At 43.5% G+C, this 22,762-nt stretch overlaps 1 protein-coding gene across 2 annotated transcripts in view; it reads right to left on the reverse strand.

Moving 5' to 3' along the window:
- The window catches only part of UNC5D (unc-5 netrin receptor D), a 628,812-nt gene that overhangs the window by 38,212 nt on the left and 567,838 nt on the right, over positions 1–22,762 (reverse strand). For both annotated transcript variants that reach the window (XM_068971067.1, XM_068971066.1), the window contains 2 exons: positions 3,805–3,973; positions 1,346–1,573 (listed from right to left, as the gene is read on the reverse strand). In XM_068971067.1, coding sequence (XP_068827168.1) covers positions 1,346–1,573; positions 3,805–3,973 — 397 coding nt within the window. The remainder of the gene's footprint in view (positions 1–1,345; positions 1,574–3,804; positions 3,974–22,762) is intronic.

Here is a 22,762-nt window from a genome sequence, read left to right on the forward strand (position 1 = left end):
GAATACAGTTTCCTGTGCCATATAGGCAGACCTTGTTGTTTATCCATCCTCTATACAATAGTGTGTGTCTGCTAATCCCAAACTCCTAATCTCTCCCCTGCTGCCTCCCTTTCAGCTTTAAGCCTGTTTTCCTTGTCTGTTTCTTTCGTTGATGAAGTCATTTGTGTCATGCTTTTAGATTACACATATAAGTGATATCATACGTCAGTTGATTTTTGATTATTCATTGTCCGTTAGGTATTTTTATCTTGGAGAAATCCTCTTATTATAGGGTCTAAAAAGCAGAGGAAGAGTTTAAGATGTCATTCATAGGTTGAGGTTTAACTGCTTACACTGATGTTCTTGACTAAAAGGCACCCCTCATGAGAAAGCTCTCTTGTGAACAGTCAGATACTGAAGCACGCCCTTTATAATGGCCTCTGCTACTTAAGAGACAGGGAGAATGTGGGCACATAAGCTGGTGCTGCGTCACCTTTACTGGCTTATGTTCAGGATTCAAGTCATCTTCTCTCTTCCATTGGTAAGCATGAGATTTCCAGCTCAGTCTCTTAAAAGGTAGTTACTGTGGAAAAGCATAATGGGCTTAACGATTCAGAACGGGAATAGCTGGGACTGGGATGAGGTGCATCAGGAGAGCTATGCTATTTATATACAGGCAGAGCTTACACAGGCACTTCTGCATTATTTTTGCTACTATTAATAAACCTGTACTCTTTGAGAGATGCTAATTCAAAAAGGATCATATGTGATTAAAAGGAGCAAAAATGGAAAGGAACCATCTCTGCCCTAATAAACCTAAAAACAGACTGTGTGTTCAGGATGTCATGGGACTACCTACTGAGAGGGATGATTTATAATTGTTGTCCCTGAACTATGACCTTCAGGTGACCCAACCACTCGTCTCACTGCTCAGCTGCACATCAAATAACTTGTTCCTGTGGTTCATGCCATTCTCCTCTCTGGACATGGCATCCCTTCCTCTTTAGGTCTCAGATCTCATTCCTCCAAGAAGGGTTCCCAAAGGATCCTTAAAGACTTCTCTCTTGCAACTGGGCCTCTGCTTCCTGAATTATGCGTACCCTTCTAGTCAGTTTTCTCATTTAGCACACCATATTGTCTGTTAGTTTACCCCTCCTCTTTTCTTGAGTGCCAAGTACCTCATTGTACCTTCAGCACATCAATGGGCACACACAGTTCCTGTTTCGAGACAGGTATCCCCATTGAGCCAGTGATGTGGGTTCATTGTCCAGAATTGCCCTCCGCAATCAGATTCTCTATTGACACCGATCTTTAGGAAACCCCACGTTCTCCTGACACCACAAGAGGAACTAGAGAAAAGGCTGACCTGAAATGCCCAAGGGGTGTTGTCCACACAGTAGACCCTCAAGTTGTAGTCCAGAGAGTTACAGGACAAGCAGCCAAAAACTGCCACCTTGAGCTGCTTCACGGCACAGTCTGTGATGGGTTCCCCGGTGAGGGCGTACGTCCCAAAGCTGTCTAGGAGCACGTGACATGCGAAAGGGTCCAACAGGCAGTAGCAGGATGTGGATTCATCCTCCACCGACATCACTTCCTGTTGGGAAAAGGCGTCTTGAGTTCTCTCAGCTTGGGAAACACAATGTGATTTAACAGTCACTTTGCAAGGACATAACATCTTTTTTTCAGAATATTTTTATTGAACTCATTTCCTTGGTGTTAAATGTTTTTCTTTTATCAAAATAACTGCTGACATCAGGAGCTGAAGGAACAGCTATATTCAGTGCAGAGTAGGAATTCGATTTAGTAGGTTATAACAAACATCACTTTCAAAGCTCTACAATTTTCGGTTAATTTGTCCAAGGCCAAATTAAAAAACGAAACAAAAACACCCTTGAACCTTAACATCAATGAGCAAACTTTTATGCTTTTTTATAAAGGTCTATTTCTGAAAACCTCTTCCAATATCCTCAAGGTAATGTTTATTTTCTTTCAAATATTTTATCTTCTTTTCACTCCATCAAAATCATGCATGAGGGACCATCCAATGAATGGTTTGAATAAGCTGTATCAGAGTATTTCACCCTCCCTGCTAAGGTATGTGTGACCAATTTGATAGAGGGTAAATCTAACACCGTCTGGATGTAAATGACTGTGAGGAAGTGCTGGGAAGAAAAACTAATGTGGCAAAAATCAAGGCAAAGCAAGATGTAATGAAAAAGCGTCCCAAATCCAGCCCCTTTATAAAACCTATGGAACCTCACATCCCTGGAAATTACCCTGCGGTTGTATCACAACTGAATAAATAGCAGAATGCATTTTCAACAAAGAAGAGTTTTAAGACAGAGCTGGGCAGGGTAACTGTAATCCACTGAAGCGACTGGGAATTTTCTTCTCCTCAAGAAACATGATTTTCCTTTTACTTCCTTCTCCTGAAGCATCTCCTGGGAGGTAAGATCCCAGGGCTAGCTGGAACAGGTCATTGTGTTCCAACAGGATAATTCATCTGCTTTCAGGCAAACTGACCCCAGACAGACATCAAAGGAATCCCCAACAGACAGATAAATCAGGTTTCACTTAAAATAGCCAGCCCCCTGCAATCTTTCTTTGCTATGACCGGCTCTCTTGTCCTTACTTTTTCCTTGTGGATTCTCAGTGTGTCTCTGTTCTTCTCTCCTTATGCTGTTTCTTTCTTTTTTTTTTTTGTGCTGTTTCTTACATGCGTTCACATACACAGGGAAAGACAAAATGATTTTTAACGCATGAATTCATTCAGCCACATCTACCTAGCAGCTACTCTGTTCCTGAATACTTCCATATAAATTTGTTACAATCCCTATTTTGGCAAAAACAGATAGTGATTCCTTTTGTGGACACAGCTGGCTTACCCTGGGCCTCTTCCCTAATTCCCACAGAGGCCACAGGGAAAGTCAGTTGGGACAGGGAAATGGCCTGGGAACCAAGGCAGGAGTCGCAGTCTCATGCACGAAGGGCAGGTGCACAGGGGAACATGCTTGTGAGGGTGATGACAGCTGTATTCTAAATCACAGGAAAAAGCTTCACATCCTCTCTGGCTGCTTTTCCCCATTACGACACACGTGACACACACACAACCAGCCAGCACCTTGCTGCTGCTGAGTCGCCCCAGTCGTGTCCGACTCTGTGCGACCCCATAGACGGCAGCCCACCAGGCTCCCCCGTCCCTGGGATTCTCCAGGCAAGAACACTGGAGTGGGTTGCCATGTCCTTCTCCAATGCATGAAAGTGAAACGTGAAAGTGAAGTCGCTCTGTCATGTCTGACCCTCAGCGACCCCATGGACCGCAGCCTTCCAGGCTCCTCCGTCCATGGGATTTTCCAGGCAAGAGTACTGGAGTGGGCTGCCATTGCCTTCTCCAAGCCAACACCTTGAGGCTGTTGTAAATACTGGCCACCAACCCCCTGAAAAACAAGCAAATGCTCACAGTTTCACAGCTGACTTGTGTGAAGAGAAGGTAAAGTGAATTCCATTCCACAGGTGGAAACTAAACCCTGCGTGTTTTTCTTTTTAAGCTTTTTATAGTGGAGTATAGCTGATTAACAATATTGTGATAGTTTTAGGTGGACAGTGAAGGGACTCAGCCATACACATACACGTATCCATTCTCTCCCAGACTCCCCTCCCATCCAGGCTGCCATATAACACTGAGCAGAGTTCCCTGAGCTATAGAGTAGGTCCTTGCTGGGCATCCATTTTAAATATAGCAGTGTAGACATGTCCATTCCAAACTCCCTAAAGCCGTTTTGTTGTTGTTGTTGTTTGTTTTTAAGGAAGGCTCTTGGGTCTCACCTCCCACTTGCCCTGCTGGGTCCTCTTCTTTAAATGGATGTTCCAGTGCTCAGAGCTGACGTCTGCACAGTGTGGGATGGTCAGGGCGAAGGGAGTGGTGACGATCATGTCAGGGGGACCACAGGTGACTTCTGGGCTCAGGAGCACCTCGGATCCATCCGACTGGAGGCTGTACGATTGGGAAAGAATAAAAGAGAGAAACATGTAAAGGAGTGGGGGGATACCTGGATGAGAATTTAGTTACACGGGTTATTAGCAAAACCCTTCCTGGGACACCCTCCTGGGGAACACCACCTCCTGGAGGGCACCTGGTCAGGACTACAGACATCTATCTTGAATCACTCAAGCATACAGACTAAGGGTGATCCTAGAGTTCATATCTAGATTTTGAAAAACAAAATGACAAATGCTTCTTCACAAAGACAGGGCAGAACAGAAGAAAGAAAAGACCTGGCTGGCATGTCACACACCAGCTGCTGAATCCTTATTCTTGTTGATGATATTATCAATGACCAAAGCCAAAACTGTCATAGAAATGACCAATCTGGTAATCCCAACAACTCCTCCTACAAATACGTTTAATGCTAGTCAGCAACAAAATAAATTACTTTTGTAAACAAAGCAATACTTCAAATGAATATGGATTGAATGTCTCTTCTGGTTTCAAAAACATTTTATTTTCTGCCAATGTGCAAATACACAAGTTTTATAGTGATGGCACAGTAGACAGTTATAAACTATATAATCAAATACATAAATATGTATCTTTCATATTTTCCTATTTTAGCTATAAATTTAAAATCATTCTACCTAAACCTGGTGTTCAGATCTTCCTGTATTGTGAATAATTTACAACAAAAAGGCAGAGCCATGGAACAGATCAAAGAAATTTGACTAAAAGGAAATACCACCTGACTGGATGCCTCCCTGTTCCGTTTTTGTGGCTTTTGTTTTTAATCTCTGTCCCTAAACAGTAAGATGGGGTGGGTTATAGGACAGCAATCAATGAGAACCCAGAAGTCTACCCATTTCCCCTAACTGCTATGTGTTTTAGAAAAAGCTAGTTGATTTTTTTCCCCAGTATTTTCGCTTGTAAGAAATATCCTGATTCAGAATATAGTCTGTAAAGCAATTCAGGATTCTCAGATGAACAATGTGATATGAGAGCTAGGATTGGTATTATTGCCTAAGCTTTCTCTCATCTTACCGAGGAAGGGCCTTTAAGAATGTCATCCCTGATTTCAAAAGAGCAGGATGAAGTTAGTACTAAAAGATACTACCTTTTCTTGGGTCTTGTATTAACAACCAGGTTTTCCACGAGCACATCTAACATGTTCATTTCTGAATTGCTTTTGTTGACACTGCTTGCTTCCCTCTCTGGTCAGTCACAGTCACCCTGTAGCTCATTATCTATAATTTGCTGCTGCAACAAAAGTCAAGGCAGATAAGCAAGGAGGAGCATCTCCATCTCTTGTACCTACAGCAGACCTGAGCATCATCACAGGGTCTTCCTCCCTCCCCAGGAAGCTGCCTTCCCCAAAGTCAGCCTTCCTCGTAGGCAACCAAAGTCATCAGCTCTTCCCTTCCAGGCAAAGCATAGGCAAAACGGAAAATATACCTTTTATACATTTATGTCTCTAAGTAGGGCAGGCCAAGTTGGGGGGAGGTGGGTGGGTCTGGAAAGTCAGGTATTAGTAATCATGAATATTCTGTGAACAGCCTAGAATGCTCTACTCTTGATTTGACTTGAATGCGAATTTCCAGTAAGGGCTCTAGCCAGCACGAGGCGGCAGTCTGCACGTGGATGCCTGCCAGCGGCCATTAGAACGTTTTCCGGGTAATTGCTGCCTGCATCCTCACAGACAGGGATAGCTAGCGTGCATATGAGTGACGGAGGACAAGCTCCTCAAAGAACTTTAATAGCTTTCAGACAAGCATTCCCCCTTGTTGAACATATTGTTCAAACATATGGGAATTGGGGGAATTATTTAATGCCAAATGAACTGAAAGCAGCTCATTAGATGAACTCTCACACTCGTGAATAGAAGGCGCCTTTCGGTAATAACTTAAAACAGCATTAGGAGTTGGAGAGGGTGCACGTAGAAACCTGGGTGGGACCTGGGATGGCACTTCGCATTAAGCAGACATTGGACATTTCCAGAAGCGCAAAGGAAATAAAGACTTTTGTCTAATCCTCCTACTGTGAAAACAGTGTCCGTGTGTGTAGGTCTGTCTCTGGGGAAGGAACAAAACTTAATCGCTCTGTTTTTTTCCCCCCTGTGATTAATAATGATTTGCCCTTTTCTGCCACCTTCTATCTGGGGCAATCAGGGAGATTTACAAATAGTAATTAAAGTGCTCCACACACCTGTGTGCACAGGTATTAACAACATAAGATCACAGAGCAGTCAGCCAAAGAGATGGAGGCAAAGTCACCCCAGATTTCTGATTTCTGGAGCTCCTGAGCCCTGTGGCCAGACGCACTGTGTTTCTCTGTTGGTGCTAGGAGATGGCTGGTCCTCTGTCCCAAACGAAGATGCAGGAAAAAAATGTCATCCAAGCAGAGTCATGGATACAGACCTAGGACGTCTGGGCGCAACAGGGCTGAGGGAAGAAGCTCATAACTGGGCAAAACCAAAGATTTGCAAGGCAGGTGTAGATGGCATTTAAGTTTGCCCACATCATATTGAGTTCAGCAAAGTCTGTTTGGGTTCTTCCATAAGATGTTATGGGAAACCCCATGAACTTTTCGGCCAATCTAGTAGTACATACACCAAGGAAGTATTCATGCTCTTGCTAGGGGTTAAAAAAAGGGCAACACATTCTTCTAAAATTGCTGTGAGCTACCAGTAACTGGGAACTAATAACAGCAGTGATTTTCTGGACCATAATATGAACAGCCTCTCTGTGCAACACACACACTAGTGTATGAAAAGTCTGGTTGCATGAGATGTTTGCTATTTAATTTTTTCATTTTGTTACCAGCCCCTGCCTCTTCTCCATATATATGCTGTACATGTTTATGAATGCTGATATAAAAAGATCCATAATTTAAGAGCCAGGTCTGTATAAGCAGGTGGCTTTAATGATCAACTGTATGGAAACATGGTTGTGAATTCAAATTTCTGCTCTGGCGGTGCAGCTGAGAGTTCTGGGGAAAATTCTGCCATCTCTTTAGCTTTGATGTCCCCAAACAGCAAATAAATACACATGGCAGGAGAGGGTGCTAGTAAAGGGCACGGGGCCTCTTCTCTGGGAGTCTGGCAAGACAGAAAGCCCCACATGGCTAACCCGGGTGAGTTACCAGCGAGAGAACCGAGAGTAGCAGAGGAGCCGCAGAGAATACAGAAGTTGGGGAAAGGAACTTTATCGTGTCCTTTCTATGTGCTTCATGGCACCGTCTCTGACACCACATCCCTCCACTGACCTTTATTGGGTCAAGAAAACCAGACAGGGTGGTAGAAGGGAAAGCCCTGTGGAGCCTCACTTGCCTCTCACAACACGTAACATCTACTCGAGGACTCCCCTGGGAGTTCAGTGGTTAAGACTGTGCTTCTGAGGCAAAGGTTGTGGGTTCGATCCCTGGTCAGAGAACTTAAGATCCTGCATGATGTGCAGTGTGGCCAAAAAGGAAAAAAAAAAGAATATACTCTAAGACTGTTCTGGAGTTAAAAGAAGTAAAGCCAAAAAAGCACCTAGTATGTGCTCCACGCGTGAGGGTTCTGCCTCTCAATCCTCAACTCCCATTTCTCCTGCCTTTTTATGAGTCTTATTCTTACAGCAACTGTGCTTTCAGATGGCGGCTTCATTCAACGTATGCATGTGTGCATGCTCAGTTGTGTCCGACGCTTTGCAACCCCATGGACTGTAGACCACCAGGCTCCTATGTCCATTGGACTTTCCTGGCAAGAATACTGACGTGGGTTGCTGTTTCCTACTCCAAAATTTATTCAATAGATTGCCCTTATCTCAACATGTGTGCTTTAAGGGGATTTCCAATGCCTTAGGATGAGTACTATGGGAACTGAAGACACTGGAAGTGCTATGGGAACTGGGATGCGAGCTATGGGAACTGAAGGCACCTTGGCAGTGCTTTCGTGTTTCCATCACGGTCACTGCTGAACTCAGCAGTCAGAGGAACCCCACTCAAAATGCCAACATCTTGCCCTCTTCCCCCCACTTACGGAAGTGGAGCTATTTCTCCTGCTCTGGAATCTTCCTTCAGATGTCCCCACAACTAGCTCTCTCATGCCCCACAGACCTTTGCTCCCTTTCCTTCAGTAACTAACAAGGCATTTCCCCAGTCATGCCTGAGCAATGTCACTGCAACATTCTTACCCTGAAAGCGAGCTGATCTTTCTTTTATTTTATACTCATTGCCTTCCAATGCACTGTACTATTAATTATTTTTATTTTATTGTTGTACCCCTGCCCAGTGCCCATTATAGGCCACAAGCGCTCACAATATTTATGAAGAAAGCATAGGAACCAGTGGTTTCCAGTGACCAAGTATGGAACATTTTGAGCATCAAAGTGAATAATGGTAGTAAAGGATGATAACCCATTGAATAAAATAAGGAACCAGGAAAGATACAGATATAAATGAATGAATGAATGGGAAGGGAAAAACTCTTCTATACAGTAGCAAAAAACCATGTTGTGTTAGTTGCTCAGTCATAGCCCGCCAGGCTCCTCTGTCTATGGAATTCTCCAGGCTAGAATACCTGAGTGGGAAGCCATTCCCTTCTCCAGGGGATTCTTCCCAACACAGGGATTGAACCCAGACCTGCACTGCAGGCAGATTCGTTACCACCTGAGCCACCAGGAAGTCCATACAATAAGAAGCCAACTAATAAGTGTAGAAAGTCATCATTTGACAACTGACCATAATTAATAATTGACTCAGTTAAGGATTATGAATAGGATAATGCTGTATGCTCTGGTGAAAGGTTGAAGAATAACAGACTACTTGCATGGCTTCAAAGTATCTTTCCACAAGGTACGTATTAGTTACAAAGGACTGACATGACTTTATACTTGAGAACCTTGGTAGACACCATTTAACCCAAGTTCTCAGTTAATCTTGCCAGTAAAGCAATTAATTTTCAGAACATACTTCTTGATATGAAAAAGCAAAAGGAACTCAAGCATCACTTCTGTAATATTCCTGCCAATAATACTTACACTGACACTAATCATAAGAATTTATTAGTCAAATATCAGCCCAACTTGAGGGATATTCGCAAACTAGTTGATCTGACTCTTGAAAACCATCCACATAATGAACTAGCAAGATTAGGAACTGTACTAGATTAAGAGGGACCAAAAAAGTGCATGATAACAGAACGTAGTGAATGGACCTGAATTTTTATTGCCATAAAGGACATTATTTGGATAACAGGTGATATATGAATAAAGTCTATGAAGTAAATAATAGTATTGTATCTATGTTAACTTCCCGATTTTGATAATTTGCTTTGGTCATGTAACAATTTGTGTCTAGGATATACACAATGAAGTATCTGGGGGCAAAGGAATATCTTATTCACAATGGTCAAAAACTGTGTGTGTGTGTGTGCTGGGTTGGCCAAAAGTTTGCCTCTAACATGGAAAAATTGGAAGAAACTTTTTGGCTAACCCAGTGTTTACACACACGGAGAGAGGAACAGCAGAGCACAGAACACACACTAAAGTGTTAACGTTCGTGAATCCGGGCGAGGGAAGGTTGGGAACTCTATCCAGAGGACCCTTGACCACGTGGGAGTGTACGGGCACCAACACTCTGCTAAGCCAAAAACCCCTGCCTATCTTGTGGCTGTCCTCCAGCTTCCGTGGTTCTCCGTATCTGCGGCTCCACACCTGTGGATCCAACCACACACAGCTTGTAGTTATTGACTATTGAAAAGTGAACCCATCCAGCTCAAAGCCATGTTCAGGAGTCACCTGTACTATTCTTGCAGCTTTTCCTTAAATGTGAAATTCTGTCAAAAGCAAACAAAAAGATACTAATGAAGAGGGGCTCAGGTTCAGAATCCCTACAATGAAATCACTAGGGTCGATGACAACTGCATAGAATGTGATGGTGGTTCTGAACTTGGTGGTGGCAAGGTTGTGGTCCAGACCTTGCCACATGGGGACTCACATTCTGCAGTACCATCTGCCCACGAAGGTCAACAGAAGGTCACGGTGAAGGTCAGCTGCAAGGTGGCATGCCCATGGCAGGTCTGGAGCTGCATCCGGACACATTTGGCTTTTGTTCTCAACATCTTTTGACCCGATTCTAGGCTTGCAGTGTGCCACTCTTCAAACAAAACACTCAGCTCCATTTTTAAAGACGCGGTTTTGACTGTTGTTGTCGTCTGCCACGCTGTGCTTGGTAATCATCACTCTCTCCTCTCCTCCTATGGTCTACGTTACAGATGAATGTAGGTTTCTGATCACCTTTCCCCAGAGCATCACTCAGGAATGCACATAGGAAGGTAATGATAGTTTTACTATGCTAGACCCTGGGTCGATCCATAATTAAATCATATTTTAATGGAACAGACATAAAAAGCCGATAGATGAAAGCTATACTTAGCTGGCTCCAGCCTCCTACACTTTTCCACCTGAGATGATACAGCATTTTAACGGTTATTTTCTTTTTCTCTTTTCCCTGAAATCCTCGTACTGACCAACAGTGCTAACGTTGCTGTGGATAAAAATCACGGTTTGAGGTTTATGATTTCTCATCTTACTCGAGTCTGATGCGTGTGTCACCACACAGCTCTGACCAAACCTTTGAGATCAGTAGGAAACACCATCTCAGGATATCCCAGAGAGACAGGCCCTTTAGAAAGTCAGCATGGCACATCAGGCAACCCCAACAGCGTGACTAGGTCTCCTGGGGGACTCAGCTCCAGTGGGCTTCCCTGGTGGCTCAGACGGTAAGTCTGCCTGCAGTGCGGGAGACCCGGGTTCAATTGCAGTGGGAAGATCCCCTGGAGAAGGGCATGGCAACCCACTCCAGTATTCTTGCCTGGAGAATCCCAAGGACAGAGGAGCCTGGCAGGCTATAGTCCATGGGGTCACAAGAGTCAGACACAACTTAGTGACTAAGCCACCACCAACCACCACTACTGTTGAAAAATGCGAATACACAGGGTCAGCTCCTACATCGCCTTTCTCTAAATAGTACATGTATTAATACAGAAGGCTGCCCGGCTGGGGTGTTGATGAGCAGTCACTGGAAATAATGTTACAAGCTCTTCACACTATTCTACACCATTAGTTGGGGCAGAAGAGGAGCAGTTAGAACAGTGGATTACAACAAGCAACCGGCACCGTTTACAGAGGATGAAAGCATGTGGCTTTACTATTAAAAGGCTTAAAGATCAGTGTCACCCACTTGGTATTATCTGAAATAGGATCATGGGTGGGGAGTTGGCACGTGGGATTTGGGGTTGGGGGGGCAGTTACACACAGGCTGGAATGAGGATTTGACTTTGCTGAAATGTGAGCAACACCCCACTGAGAGATTCAACTGTCTGCATATGTTCGGCGGCTTTAGTTTACACACACATTCATTGGGTGTTTACCAATTAATATACTAAAGGAATCACAAATCATGTGTAAATCACCAGCTCCTAGACACAATTTAAACCTCATCTTTCATGCAGCGTCGGCGTTTAGCTTTGTTTACTAGGAGAAGCGGAATAATGATGGCTTAGGGAGAGTGCTTTACAGTGAACCAGAGAGAGGGGAGAAGAGTGGATCTAGGTGGTATGGTGCTGGGACAGGTTTTATTATCTGCTAAGTTGTTTACTCATTGCCTTTCTGGATGGGGAAAACGGCTTTCTCTGGAGGAACCCAAATCCTGTGTCAAAGAAGCACTTCATTTGGGTGGGGGCAGGGCAGGGACACAGGAGTGATCAGGTCAACACCATTAAGGAGACAGAAGAGTGTGGCACGGGGTGGAGGGACAGGGCTGAAGTCACACCTCCTTGTGACAGAGCTGGGATCGGAATCCCCTGTTAGTGGTGGGAGTCCTGTGGTGTTGGATGGGGGTACCAGCAGTAGAAGAGACATGTTCTCTGGGACGTGGTCTCCAAAACCTGAACCTCGAAGGTGTAATGTTGGAATTGCTAAGATGGTATTCACAGACGCTGGAGAAAGGAAAACGGCACTTGGAGGAGTGTAGTGTGGCCACAACAGATGCTTGTGTTGGTCTCCTATCATTGCTGTTCCATAGGCTTACTGGATCTTACCTTCCCTGGTGGCTCAGATGGTAAAGAATTTGCTTGCAATGCAGGAGACCCGGGTTCTATCCCTGGGTCAGAAAGATTCCCTGGAGAAGAGAATAGATACCCACTCCAGCATTCTCGCCTAGAGAATTCCATGGATAGAGGAGCCTGGTGGACTCCAGTCCCTGGAGTCGCAGAGTGGGACATGACTGAGCCACTAACCCTTCATAGACTTACTGGATCAAAACAACATACATTTGTGTTACAGTTATGTAGACAGAAGTCCCAGGGAGCTAAAATGAAGGTGTCAGCGGGGCAGTATTCCTGCTCGAGGTTCTGAAGAAGAATCTGTTTCCTGGCCTCTCCCAGCTTCTAGAGGTCGCTGGCATTCATTGGGTGGAAACCCCTTCTTCCATCGGTGAGATCTGTAACATCCTCAAATCTCATTATCTGATAGACATTCCTGTCTCCTCTTAGAAGGATCCTTCTGTGGGCTGACCTGCATAATCCAGATGGTCTCTTTCTCAGTGTCCTTAACCTTTCATCCCATCTGCCAGGTCTTCGCCATGTAAGGTGCCAGGGTGACGGTATGGATGTCTTTGGGGTGCCATTCTTCTGTCTACCACTGGGCTTTTCACGGTTTGTCCACTTTAAATTTAGGACCTCAAGACCCCTCTGCTGCTGCCTTCTGACCCACTGTCGTCTCCCGCACACTGCACAATCTTTGAGGGGTTCGGCTGACCTTTGGGTTATCTTCATGCTTCAGCTGAAATTCACGTGCAGAGTGAAGCTCCCTGTCTGCCTCTAACTTTATGGGGTCCTAGGAAGCTGTTATGGTTTGTCTTAAAGACTGTAACCAAGGGAGGGAGGCGGTTGATCATGCCGGTTTTCAAAGGGCTTGCTTTAGTAAGCACGAGGGCAGCCCCAGGGTGGGTTGGCATCTTCTCCTGGCATATTTATTAAGCTATAACCAAGTGAAATGGAAAGTGTGATATATATTAAATATCTTAATAGGATAGGTTATTTCTACTTCCAGCATGAGCAATAAAAGAGACGGCACATACAAATAAAAATAATTACAGTATGTGCTGTTCCTTTACAATGCACAATCAAACTCACAAACCGGTGACTTTCCTCTTCCTGAATTAAGGTGCCCCTTCCATTCAGACCCATTAACCACATTCACAGACCATTGTTATCTTGTCAATGGTATCTTTAATTAAAAGACTCCTCTGGACCACTCTAATCACTTCACATTGTGAGCTCCTGTGGGCTTCGAATGCACTTTGATTAAAATGATGGCAATTTTCATGCATGCAGTTTGTGTGTGGACCAAGGGGATGTGAGGTGGAGGGGATGGGCAAGGAGCATGGTACGGGGAAGTTCTCTTTTCCAAAAAGAGCAATCATTGGATGACAATGTGAGAACCCCCCTTTTCTTTCCCACTTTCACGATTTTTCTCTTCTCCACCTCATTTTGGGGGTTAATGGCATTATATTCTAACCTAAATGACTCTGTGAAGAAACCATTGTGATTTCACTGCAGAAAAGACTTCAGCTCAAGGTGCATTAACCCTTCTAAGCCATTAAAGTACCATTTGATAAAGAGCCCCTTTTATGGCACTACATGGCCCTGTAGCCTGGAGGAATTGTGCTTCCCAAGTGGTAGCAATTTACTCCCCTCTCCGGAGCACAGGTGGCAACTCTGTTATTTTGGAGCACCTGCCCTCCTCAATGGGTCCCTATGGCTGTTACAGAGTTCATTAACGCCACATCTCCTCAAAGGGATAGCTAGACACCAGAGTTCATTTACGCCACATCTCCTCAAAGGGATAGCTAGATACCATCAGTGTGATTATTCCAATAGAAATGTTGAAAACTCAAAGCAGCAAACCAAATTCAAATCCATGACTAACCAGTAAACAAAATAGTGTCATTCATTTATATCCATCACCCTCCAGCAAGGAAAGCCTGGCAGAGTGGACAGGGACAAAGCCTACTCAAGTTGGCATAACCACCTGCCCCAGCTTGACTGGACACTGATCTCCTCATCTAAACGCCAGCCCACCCAGAACCCCTTGTTTGGACCCACAGAGTATACCTTTACAGTATCAATCAAGAGGCCAGAGTGTTATCAGAAACAGACGCAGATGAGAGAATTGATGCAGGGTGTCTTTCATCACAAGGCTTTTTAATTTTTATTTACCATTTATTTTTTTAGATTCTCTTCCATGAGTTTATACCAGAAGATTGAATATAGTTCCCTGTGCTATACAGTAAGCCCTTGTTGTTTATCCATCCTCTACATCATAGTTAATCTACCACTCCCAAAGTCCCAATCCTTCCCCTCTCTACACCCCTCTGCCTTGGCAACCACAAGTCTGTTTTCTGCGAGTCTGTTTGTTTGGCAGATCGGTACATTTGTGCCATATTTTTGATGCTACATATAATTGATACCATATGGTATTTGTCTTTCTGTCTGACTCCCCTTAGTATAATTGCTAGTTGCATCCATGTTGCTGCTAATGGCATTATTTTGTTACCTTATATGACTGAGTAATATTCCACTGTTTGTGTGTACCACATTTTGTTTATCCCTACCTCTGTTGTTGGACATTTAGGATGCTTCCACGTCCTGGCCATTGAAAGTTGTGCTGCTATGAACACAGGGGTGAACGTATCATATGGAATTACAGTTTCACCTGGGCATACGCCTAGGAGTATGACTGTGGATCATATGGCAACTCGAGTCTTCTTTAAGACAAGGCTCTTGATTTTAGAGTGAACACTTACTGTGTTTGATGTCACTTGAACTGAACTTTCTCTGAGGCTTGGAATGCATTAGCAGTTAAAAGGGAAGGACTTGACTTTTCCCTTTTACTTTCATGCATTGGAGAAGGAACTGGCAACCCACTCCAATATTATTGCCTGGAGAATCCCAGGGACGGCGGAGCCTGGTGGGCTGCTGTCTATGGGGTCGCACAGAGTCAGATACGACTGAAGCGACTTTGCAGAAATATCACTGAGACGGAGCTCAAGCAAATTCCATGTGCTTTTCCATCTTTTTAATTAAGAAAAAAATGGATAGACAAAATGTAGCATGTAATTTGCACAGGACTTGTCGTATTTAAAGTCACTCTACTGGCCTCATCCAAATCCTGGAATTCAGTTAATAATACACAAAATTTACAGATTGAGGTTTAGAGAAAGAAAATGACTAGCTCAAAGCTGCCCAGGCTGGATGTGGCAAAGGGGACTGGAACGCAGGGCTTCTGGATCCTTTGATGCAGTGTTAATGCCTAAGTCTGTGCTACTTCCCTGACATGTTATGTACGGCGTTCATTTACTTCAGGGTTGGCAGATTCTTACCTAGCTAGGAAGGAAAGAAAACAAAGGCAGGCAGAAGATTCCGCTGTGCATGAGGCACGCAGACCCAGTCTGCATCTGGTATCGCAATACTTTGCTGGGAGTAGCATTGTTGTTCCATGCTCCAACCAAATGAGTGATGTGCAGGCATGCATGCTAAGTCACTTCAGTCATGTTCGACTCTGTGACCCCATAGACTGCAGCCTGTCAGACTCCTCTGACCATGGCATTCTCCAGGCAAGAATACTGGAGTGGGTTGCCATTCCCTTCTCCACGGGATCTTCCCGACCCGGGGATCGAACCCACCTCTCCTGTGTTTTCTGCATTGCAAGCAGATTCTTTATTGCTGAGCCACCAGGGAAGCCCAAACAAGTGACATGGGATTTCAATTCATTAGTTACCTTTTTTGTGTGTGTGAATATACATATAATTTTTGTATTTTATTTATTTATTCTGTAATCAGTTTTCTTCCTACCTCTTTTCTTATAAGGGAAAGAGCTGTATTTGTTCCAGAAAAAAATCCAGAGTCACTCCCAGAGCAACCGTTATCACAAACTCTCAGGTGACTTCAGCTGGCAAACCTCTCTCTTCTAATTAATCGTCAGTTCCCAAGCCAGAATTGTGTGAATTATTTTCAAGTCCTTCATCTCTCTCACTCCACATTAACCCATGCACACACGCCAGATCTTGCTGAGTTCTCTTCCCCAAGTCTCTCTCTCTCTCTCAAAACTCCCCATTGGGAGCAACGTGGGGATTAGAGAAAGGATTTCAAATGTTCACAACTAGAGACAAGGACACTCAAAAGTAGAGTGACTATCATTTATTGTCCAAATTGAGAGATTCTGAGTGTGAAAAGGAGGACTATTAATATCTGCACTGGGCAAAATGAGGCATCTTTTTACTGTACTCAGAAGGATACTGGAATAATAAAGACTTGAATGTGGGCAGTGGCGATGGAGATGAAGCAGGAGATAATACGTACCAAGTGTGAGTAAGCCTCATCCATCCCTACCCACCAGGTACATGTCAACAAACAATATTGTACATGGTCAAATCTTTATTTTCTCAGCCTCATTCCTTATCACTCTACTTTCCTTATTTTGTTCTGATTTTCTTAGCTCCAAAATAAGTGATGCTGTTTATACCCCTGTGCCGTTGCACATTCTATTCCCTGGAATGCCTCTTACTTAGTTTTTAAGTCAGTTGTCACTTCCTCTCTGGAACCTACCCTGAGCCTTTACACAAGGTTCATCCCTTCACTCCTGGTTAAATTTGTGTGTCTCTGTCATCACATGTAGCAAAATATCATTCATTTGAGTTACTGGGTTTCATCTATTGTGGTATTAAGTGGTTCTGGTTTTCCTAGCAGTCATTCTGACAGTTGTGCTCAATGGAACTGTCCATGGTAGCAGGGTAACTTGAAGATATTTAAGTTTAATTCTATAACTTTTCAGGAAATTGAATTATTAAAACTGTTTTGGGGGCTGATTTTTGTTCATTTAAAAACTATAATATTAGATCGGATTCAAAATTCCACACTCCCCCGCCCAGTACCCATGCACACACCTGTATACACACTCATGGATATTTGCAGAAACAGAAGGTTCTAGTGTTCAAGGGCTTCCTTGGTGGGTCAGATGGTAAAGAATCCACCTGCAATGTGGGAGATCTGGGATTGATCCCTGGATTGGGAAGATCCCCTGGAGACAGGCATTTTAACCCACTCCAGTATTTTGCCTGGAGAATCCCCATGGACAGAGCAGCCTGGTGGGCTACAGTCTATGGGGTTGCAGAGAGTCAGACACGACTGAGTGACTGACACCTTCTCCCTGCAGTAATGTCCTAACCAGTCACCTGGTGTTAGGGTAGAGCCAAAGACAGGTGCTCTTACCTTGCACTCAAGAGGTAAGGTTTTGACTGGGACCACTACACTAATTGCAATAGTCTGATGATAGGGGTTTCTTAGCTTCTGTGAAATCAGATGGCCCAGGAAAAGTGTAGGCAGTTTCATATTTCACTTGGATGAGTGGTTTTAAAATGGCTTCAAATGTCTGCTTTGACATAAAGAGTAGTTTACTAGAAACAGATTCATTTCATTAGCACCACTTTTACAAGTTAAATGGCCATACATATCTGTGTTTTCTTTTCAGTCTTCTAGAAATGACGTCCTCCCAAACAGCCTAAGGACATTTCTGAATGCTTGTATCCTCTATTAGGCTTGCAATGTGATCAAGTCGTTGTTTATGATTTTGTTTTTGTGTGTGTTGTTCTGGCAACTCTGGAAGAAAAGCTACATGAAGCCATTCTGCAGAAGCAGCTACACTGCAGTGCTGAATTGTGAGTTATTACTAGAAAAGGAATTGTCTGCTTTATTCCATCCAGACCCACTTTCTTCCCCGTCTTACATTTGGTCTTATTTCATGTTTTGCTATCAAAGCTATTGCACCATTATAAAGGCATCCCCCACCCAAAGTTAATATTTCCTAATACCATCATTATCTGCCTTCCTAATCCTCACCCCAAGAGGTACCAGTGGGAAGACCATACCATCTGAGAGAAAATATTCCATCTGGGTTGAACCCTGATTCCAAATATGTATCCTTTTGTAAATTCTTCAGGAAGAGTATTTACATTTCCAACTCTAGTCTAAGCATTTGGTCCGGAATATCCACACGACAGTGTAATTGGAAAAACGAAATGAATGTTTGCCTTTGATTTTATTTTATTACTTCTCAGAAGAAAGCTCCATATACTAATGCTCTGGTCCATTTCTCTACTTGCCAACCATGGGGCGGGGAAAAAAGTGAAGGTGAAAGTTGCTCAGTTATGTCCAACTCTTTGCGATCCCATAGACTATATAGTCCCCGGAATTCTCCAGGCCAGAATACTGGAGAGGGTAGCCTTTCCCCTCTGCAGGGGATCTTCCCAACCCAGATCTCCACACTGCAGGTGGATTCTTTACCAGCTGAGCCACAGGGAAGCCCACGGGATGGGGAGGGGTGCAAAATACGAGCTGGGATAGGGTAATGAGATGACTGTGCTACATCATTTGATGTATATATGTGGGGAAAGCTCTGAAATAACGGATTTTCTAAAATACTTTTATTTAAAAACCTTTTATGTTTTAAAAAAGAACTGACTGGAGTATAGTTGATTTACAATGTTGTATTAGTTTCAGGTGTACAGCAAAGTGAATCATTTACACATACACTATATCCATTCTTGAGATTCTTTTCCCCTATAGGTCATTATAAAGTACTGAGTAGAGTTCCCTGCTTGTTCTACAGTAAGTCCTTATCAGTTATCTATTTTATATACAGTAGTGTCTATGTCAATCCAAATCTCCCACTTTAGCCTCCTCTCCTTGCCCCCAGTAACCGTAAGTTTGTTTTCTACATCTTTGACTCTATTTCTGTTTTATGAATAAGTTCATTTGTACCTTTTTGTTGCTGCCACATGTAAGTGGGTTTATATATTGGTCTGACTTCACTGAATACGATCATCTTGGGTCCATCCATGATGCAGTAAATGGCATTATTTCATTTTTTTAATAGCTGAGTATATATTCCATTTCATTGTATATAGGCACCAACTATTCTTTATCAAACCCTCTGCTGATGGACCTCTAGGCTGCTTCCATTTCTTGGCTATTGTAAGTTGTGCTGCAGTGAACATTAAGGGGCATGAATCTTTTCGAATTATGGTTTTCTCTAGATATATGCCTAGGAGTGAGATTGCTGGGCCATAGGGTAGTTCTATTAAACACCCTTATTTAATAAAAGTTATCAAAACTTTCTTCGAGAAGATGAAAAATCCACCCCCCCAAAATAAAAAGCTCCTGAAAAAATGTTAGAAAGAGAAGACCCCAATTCTTTTGAATTAAAAAAAATTTGGGAAAAGAGACAAGCTTGTTAAAAGTGATCATTGCTGGTTTCCTGCACTCCAAAGCAGCCTATTTGATAAAGGTGGCTGTGTTCGGCACTGACTTAGCTGCTTAAAGACCCTTGTGTTAGGAGAATCCCAAGGGCCTCTCACCTGCAAATACTTCTGGCAGATCCAAGTTCATGCCATTGCCTTTCTGTGAGGCTACTCTAGCTCCTGTGACATCAGAAAGCATTCTCTATTTTGTGAGTGAAGCAGGCATAAAACCTAATCCTTCTGTCTGTGCCTAGGCCTGGGGCAGAATTGGAAGGAGGCTGCTTAAGGCAATATTTTGGCATCAAAGTGACTTTAAAGCAGGGCAGGGGAGACAAGATTTGATACCTGCTCCCAAGTGTTCCTCACAGCACTATGTACAGTAGCCAAGACACAGAAGCAACTTAAGTGTCCACCAACAGACAGACGGAGAGACAGTATGTGGCACATATATTCTCCAGGCAAGAGTACTGGAGTGGGTTGCCATTTCCTTCTCCAGGAGATCTTCCCCGACCCAGGGATCAAACCCAGGTCTCCCGCATTGCAGGCAGATGCTTTACCATCTGAGCCACCAGGGAAGACTCAATGGAATGTTACTCAGCCACAAAAAGGAATGAAATCTTACCATCTGTAACATGGATGGACCTAGAGATGATCATACTAAGGGAAGATGACAGAGTAGGATGTGCACTCATCTTCTCCTGTGAGAAGACCAAAATTGCAACTAGCTGCTGAACAACCATCAAAAGGAGAATGTTGGATCCCACCAAAAAGAGATATCCCAAGTCCAAAGGGAAAGGAGAAGCCCTATCAAGATGGTAGGATAGGTGCAGTCGTGTTTAAAATCAAATCTCATGCCCACCAGAAATGCCTGAAGGGGGCAAACAAAACCTTGTGCGCACCAGGACCCAGGAAAAGGAGCAGTGACCCCAAAAGAGACTGAGCCAGACTTGCCTGCGAGTGTTTCAGAGTCTGCTGTGGGGGCTCTGGCTGCAGCAGTCCTAGGAGGTGCAGCGTGTGGTTTAAGTCCTCTTGGAGGACATCACCATTAGCTCCACTATAGCCACAGAGCAGACAACCCACAAAACTGGAGGAGGATTAGACCAAAGAAGTTCTCACACTGTTGCAAAAGTTCTAGGGCCCACAACAGATTTCCCCACCCGAGGATCCAGCAAAGGGACTGAGAACCCCCAGGGAATTTGACTTTGAAGGCCAGTGGGATTTGATTATCAGAGAAGACAACAGCAACCCACTCCAGTACTCTTGCCTGGAAAATCCCATGGATGGAGGAGCCTGGTAGGCTCCAGTCCGTGGGGTCGTGAAGTCGGACACAACTGAGCGACTTCCCTTTCACTTTTCACTTTCATGCAATGGAGAAGGAAATGGCAACTCACTCCAGTGTTCTTGCCTGGAGAATCCCAGGGATGGGGGAGCCTGGTGGGCTGCTGTCTATGGGGTCGCACAGAGTTGGACGTAACTGAAGTGACTTAGCAGCAGCAGCAGCAGCAGGGATTTGATTATAGAACTTCCACAGGAAAGTCTGGAAAAACAGACTCTTGGAGGGCACAAACAAAACCTTGTGTGTACCAGGACCCAGGAGAAAGGAACAGTGACTCCATAAGAGACTGAGCAAGGGAAGTTAAGTCAGATAAAAATATTATATTACTTATATGTGCAATCTAAAATAATGCAAATGATCTGTGAAACAGACTCACAGACATAGAAAACAAACTTATGGTTACCAAAAGGGAAAGTCAGGGGAAGAGATTAATTAGGAACTTGGGATTAATAGATAAATGACAAGGATTTATTATACAGCACATGGAATAATATTCAATACCTTGTAACCTATAATAGAAAAGAATCTGAAAAAAAAAAAAACTGACTTACTTGGCCGTACACCTGAACAGTATGGCGGTTCCTTAGAAAACAATGGAACTACCATATGACCCAGCAATCCCACTACTGGACATATACCTTGTGGTGGTGGTTTAGTCACTAAGTCACGTCCATTCTTGTGACCCCATTGACTATAGCCTTCCAGACTCTTCTGTCCAGGGGATTCTCCAGGCAAGAATACTGGAGCGGGTTGTCATTTCCTTCTCCAGCATATACCCTGAGAAAACCATAATTCACAAAGACATGCACCCCAGTGTTCATTTCAGCATGATTTACCAGGGCTAGGATTTGGAAGCAACCTAGATATCCACTGAAAGAGAAATGGATAAAGAAGATGAGGTACCTAACAGACTATTACTCAGCCATGAAAAGCAACCCAACTGGGTCCTCTACAGAGATGTTGGATGGACCTAGAGACTGCTATACAGAGTGAAGTCAGTCAGACACAGAAAGACAAGTATCATACATTTACACATACATGTGGAATTTAGAAAGAATGGTGAACTATTTGCAGGGCAGGAATAGAGACACAGAGGTAGAGAAGGGATGCGTGGAGCCTGGCAGGAGGGGAAGAGGTGCGGAATGAACTGGGAGATTAGGCCTGACAGAGCTACACGACTCTGTATAAAATAGCTGGGGTCAGGGAGCTCAGCCTGGTGCCCTCGGATGACCTAGAGGGGTGGGACGGGGGATGGAGGGAGGGCCCAGAAGTTGTATACATATGAATGATTCATTTCGTCATACAGCAGAAAGTAACACTGTAAAGCCACTATACCTGAATATTAATAATAAAGCCTGGATTTATTTACTCTTAACCACCCTCCTTCCTACTTTCTACTGTATAGAAATAATGGAAAATGTATATCTTGGAGCTAGAAATCACTGGGTTTTATAATTTTTATACTGTTCTTTGTCTGGCTAAGTTCTACTGATCTTTTATCCACCTTCCCTTCTACCCTCTCTATAAATCCATCCATAGAATAGACTTAAGGTCTCCTCCATTTTCCCACTGCTCTCTGTGAAATTCTCTATTGCACCATAATTCCACATTGAATTATCACGTTACCATTGTCTTCCCCAAATCTGGACCCCTCTCTGTATATTTCATGTTTCTTCTGTATGTTTCATTTCCATCCTTAGGAATAAGCCCCGTGTCTCATAAAACATGTCTTACCAGACTCAAGAATAATATGCCTTAAAGTGGGACACAGTCTAAAAATACATTAATACTCAAAAACTTTTGGTGCCCAGTCCCACTGACACCTGAGGCAAATGTACTATGTTTTCTTGGTCTTAATTTTCAAATCTACAAAATTAGAAGAATAAATATTGTTTACCATACAGGATGGATGAGAAGATTAAAGGACATATACCTATCTAAAGTATTAATAGGTAAAATACTTTATCAAATACAATGTATAATTAGGATTTATTTTATCATCTTTAAGATTGTAGTATCATTGTATATATCATACAATCCTATAAATATCCCTAATAGGTGAAGTACCCACTCTATACCCAGAGTCAAAGAGTTTCATTAATTTACCCGTGGTCTCA

The sequence above is a fragment of the Capricornis sumatraensis genome, chromosome 4 (genome assembly GCF_032405125.1).
Source record: "Capricornis sumatraensis isolate serow.1 chromosome 4, serow.2, whole genome shotgun sequence".
NCBI classification, from domain to species: domain Eukaryota; kingdom Metazoa; phylum Chordata; class Mammalia; order Artiodactyla; family Bovidae; genus Capricornis; species Capricornis sumatraensis.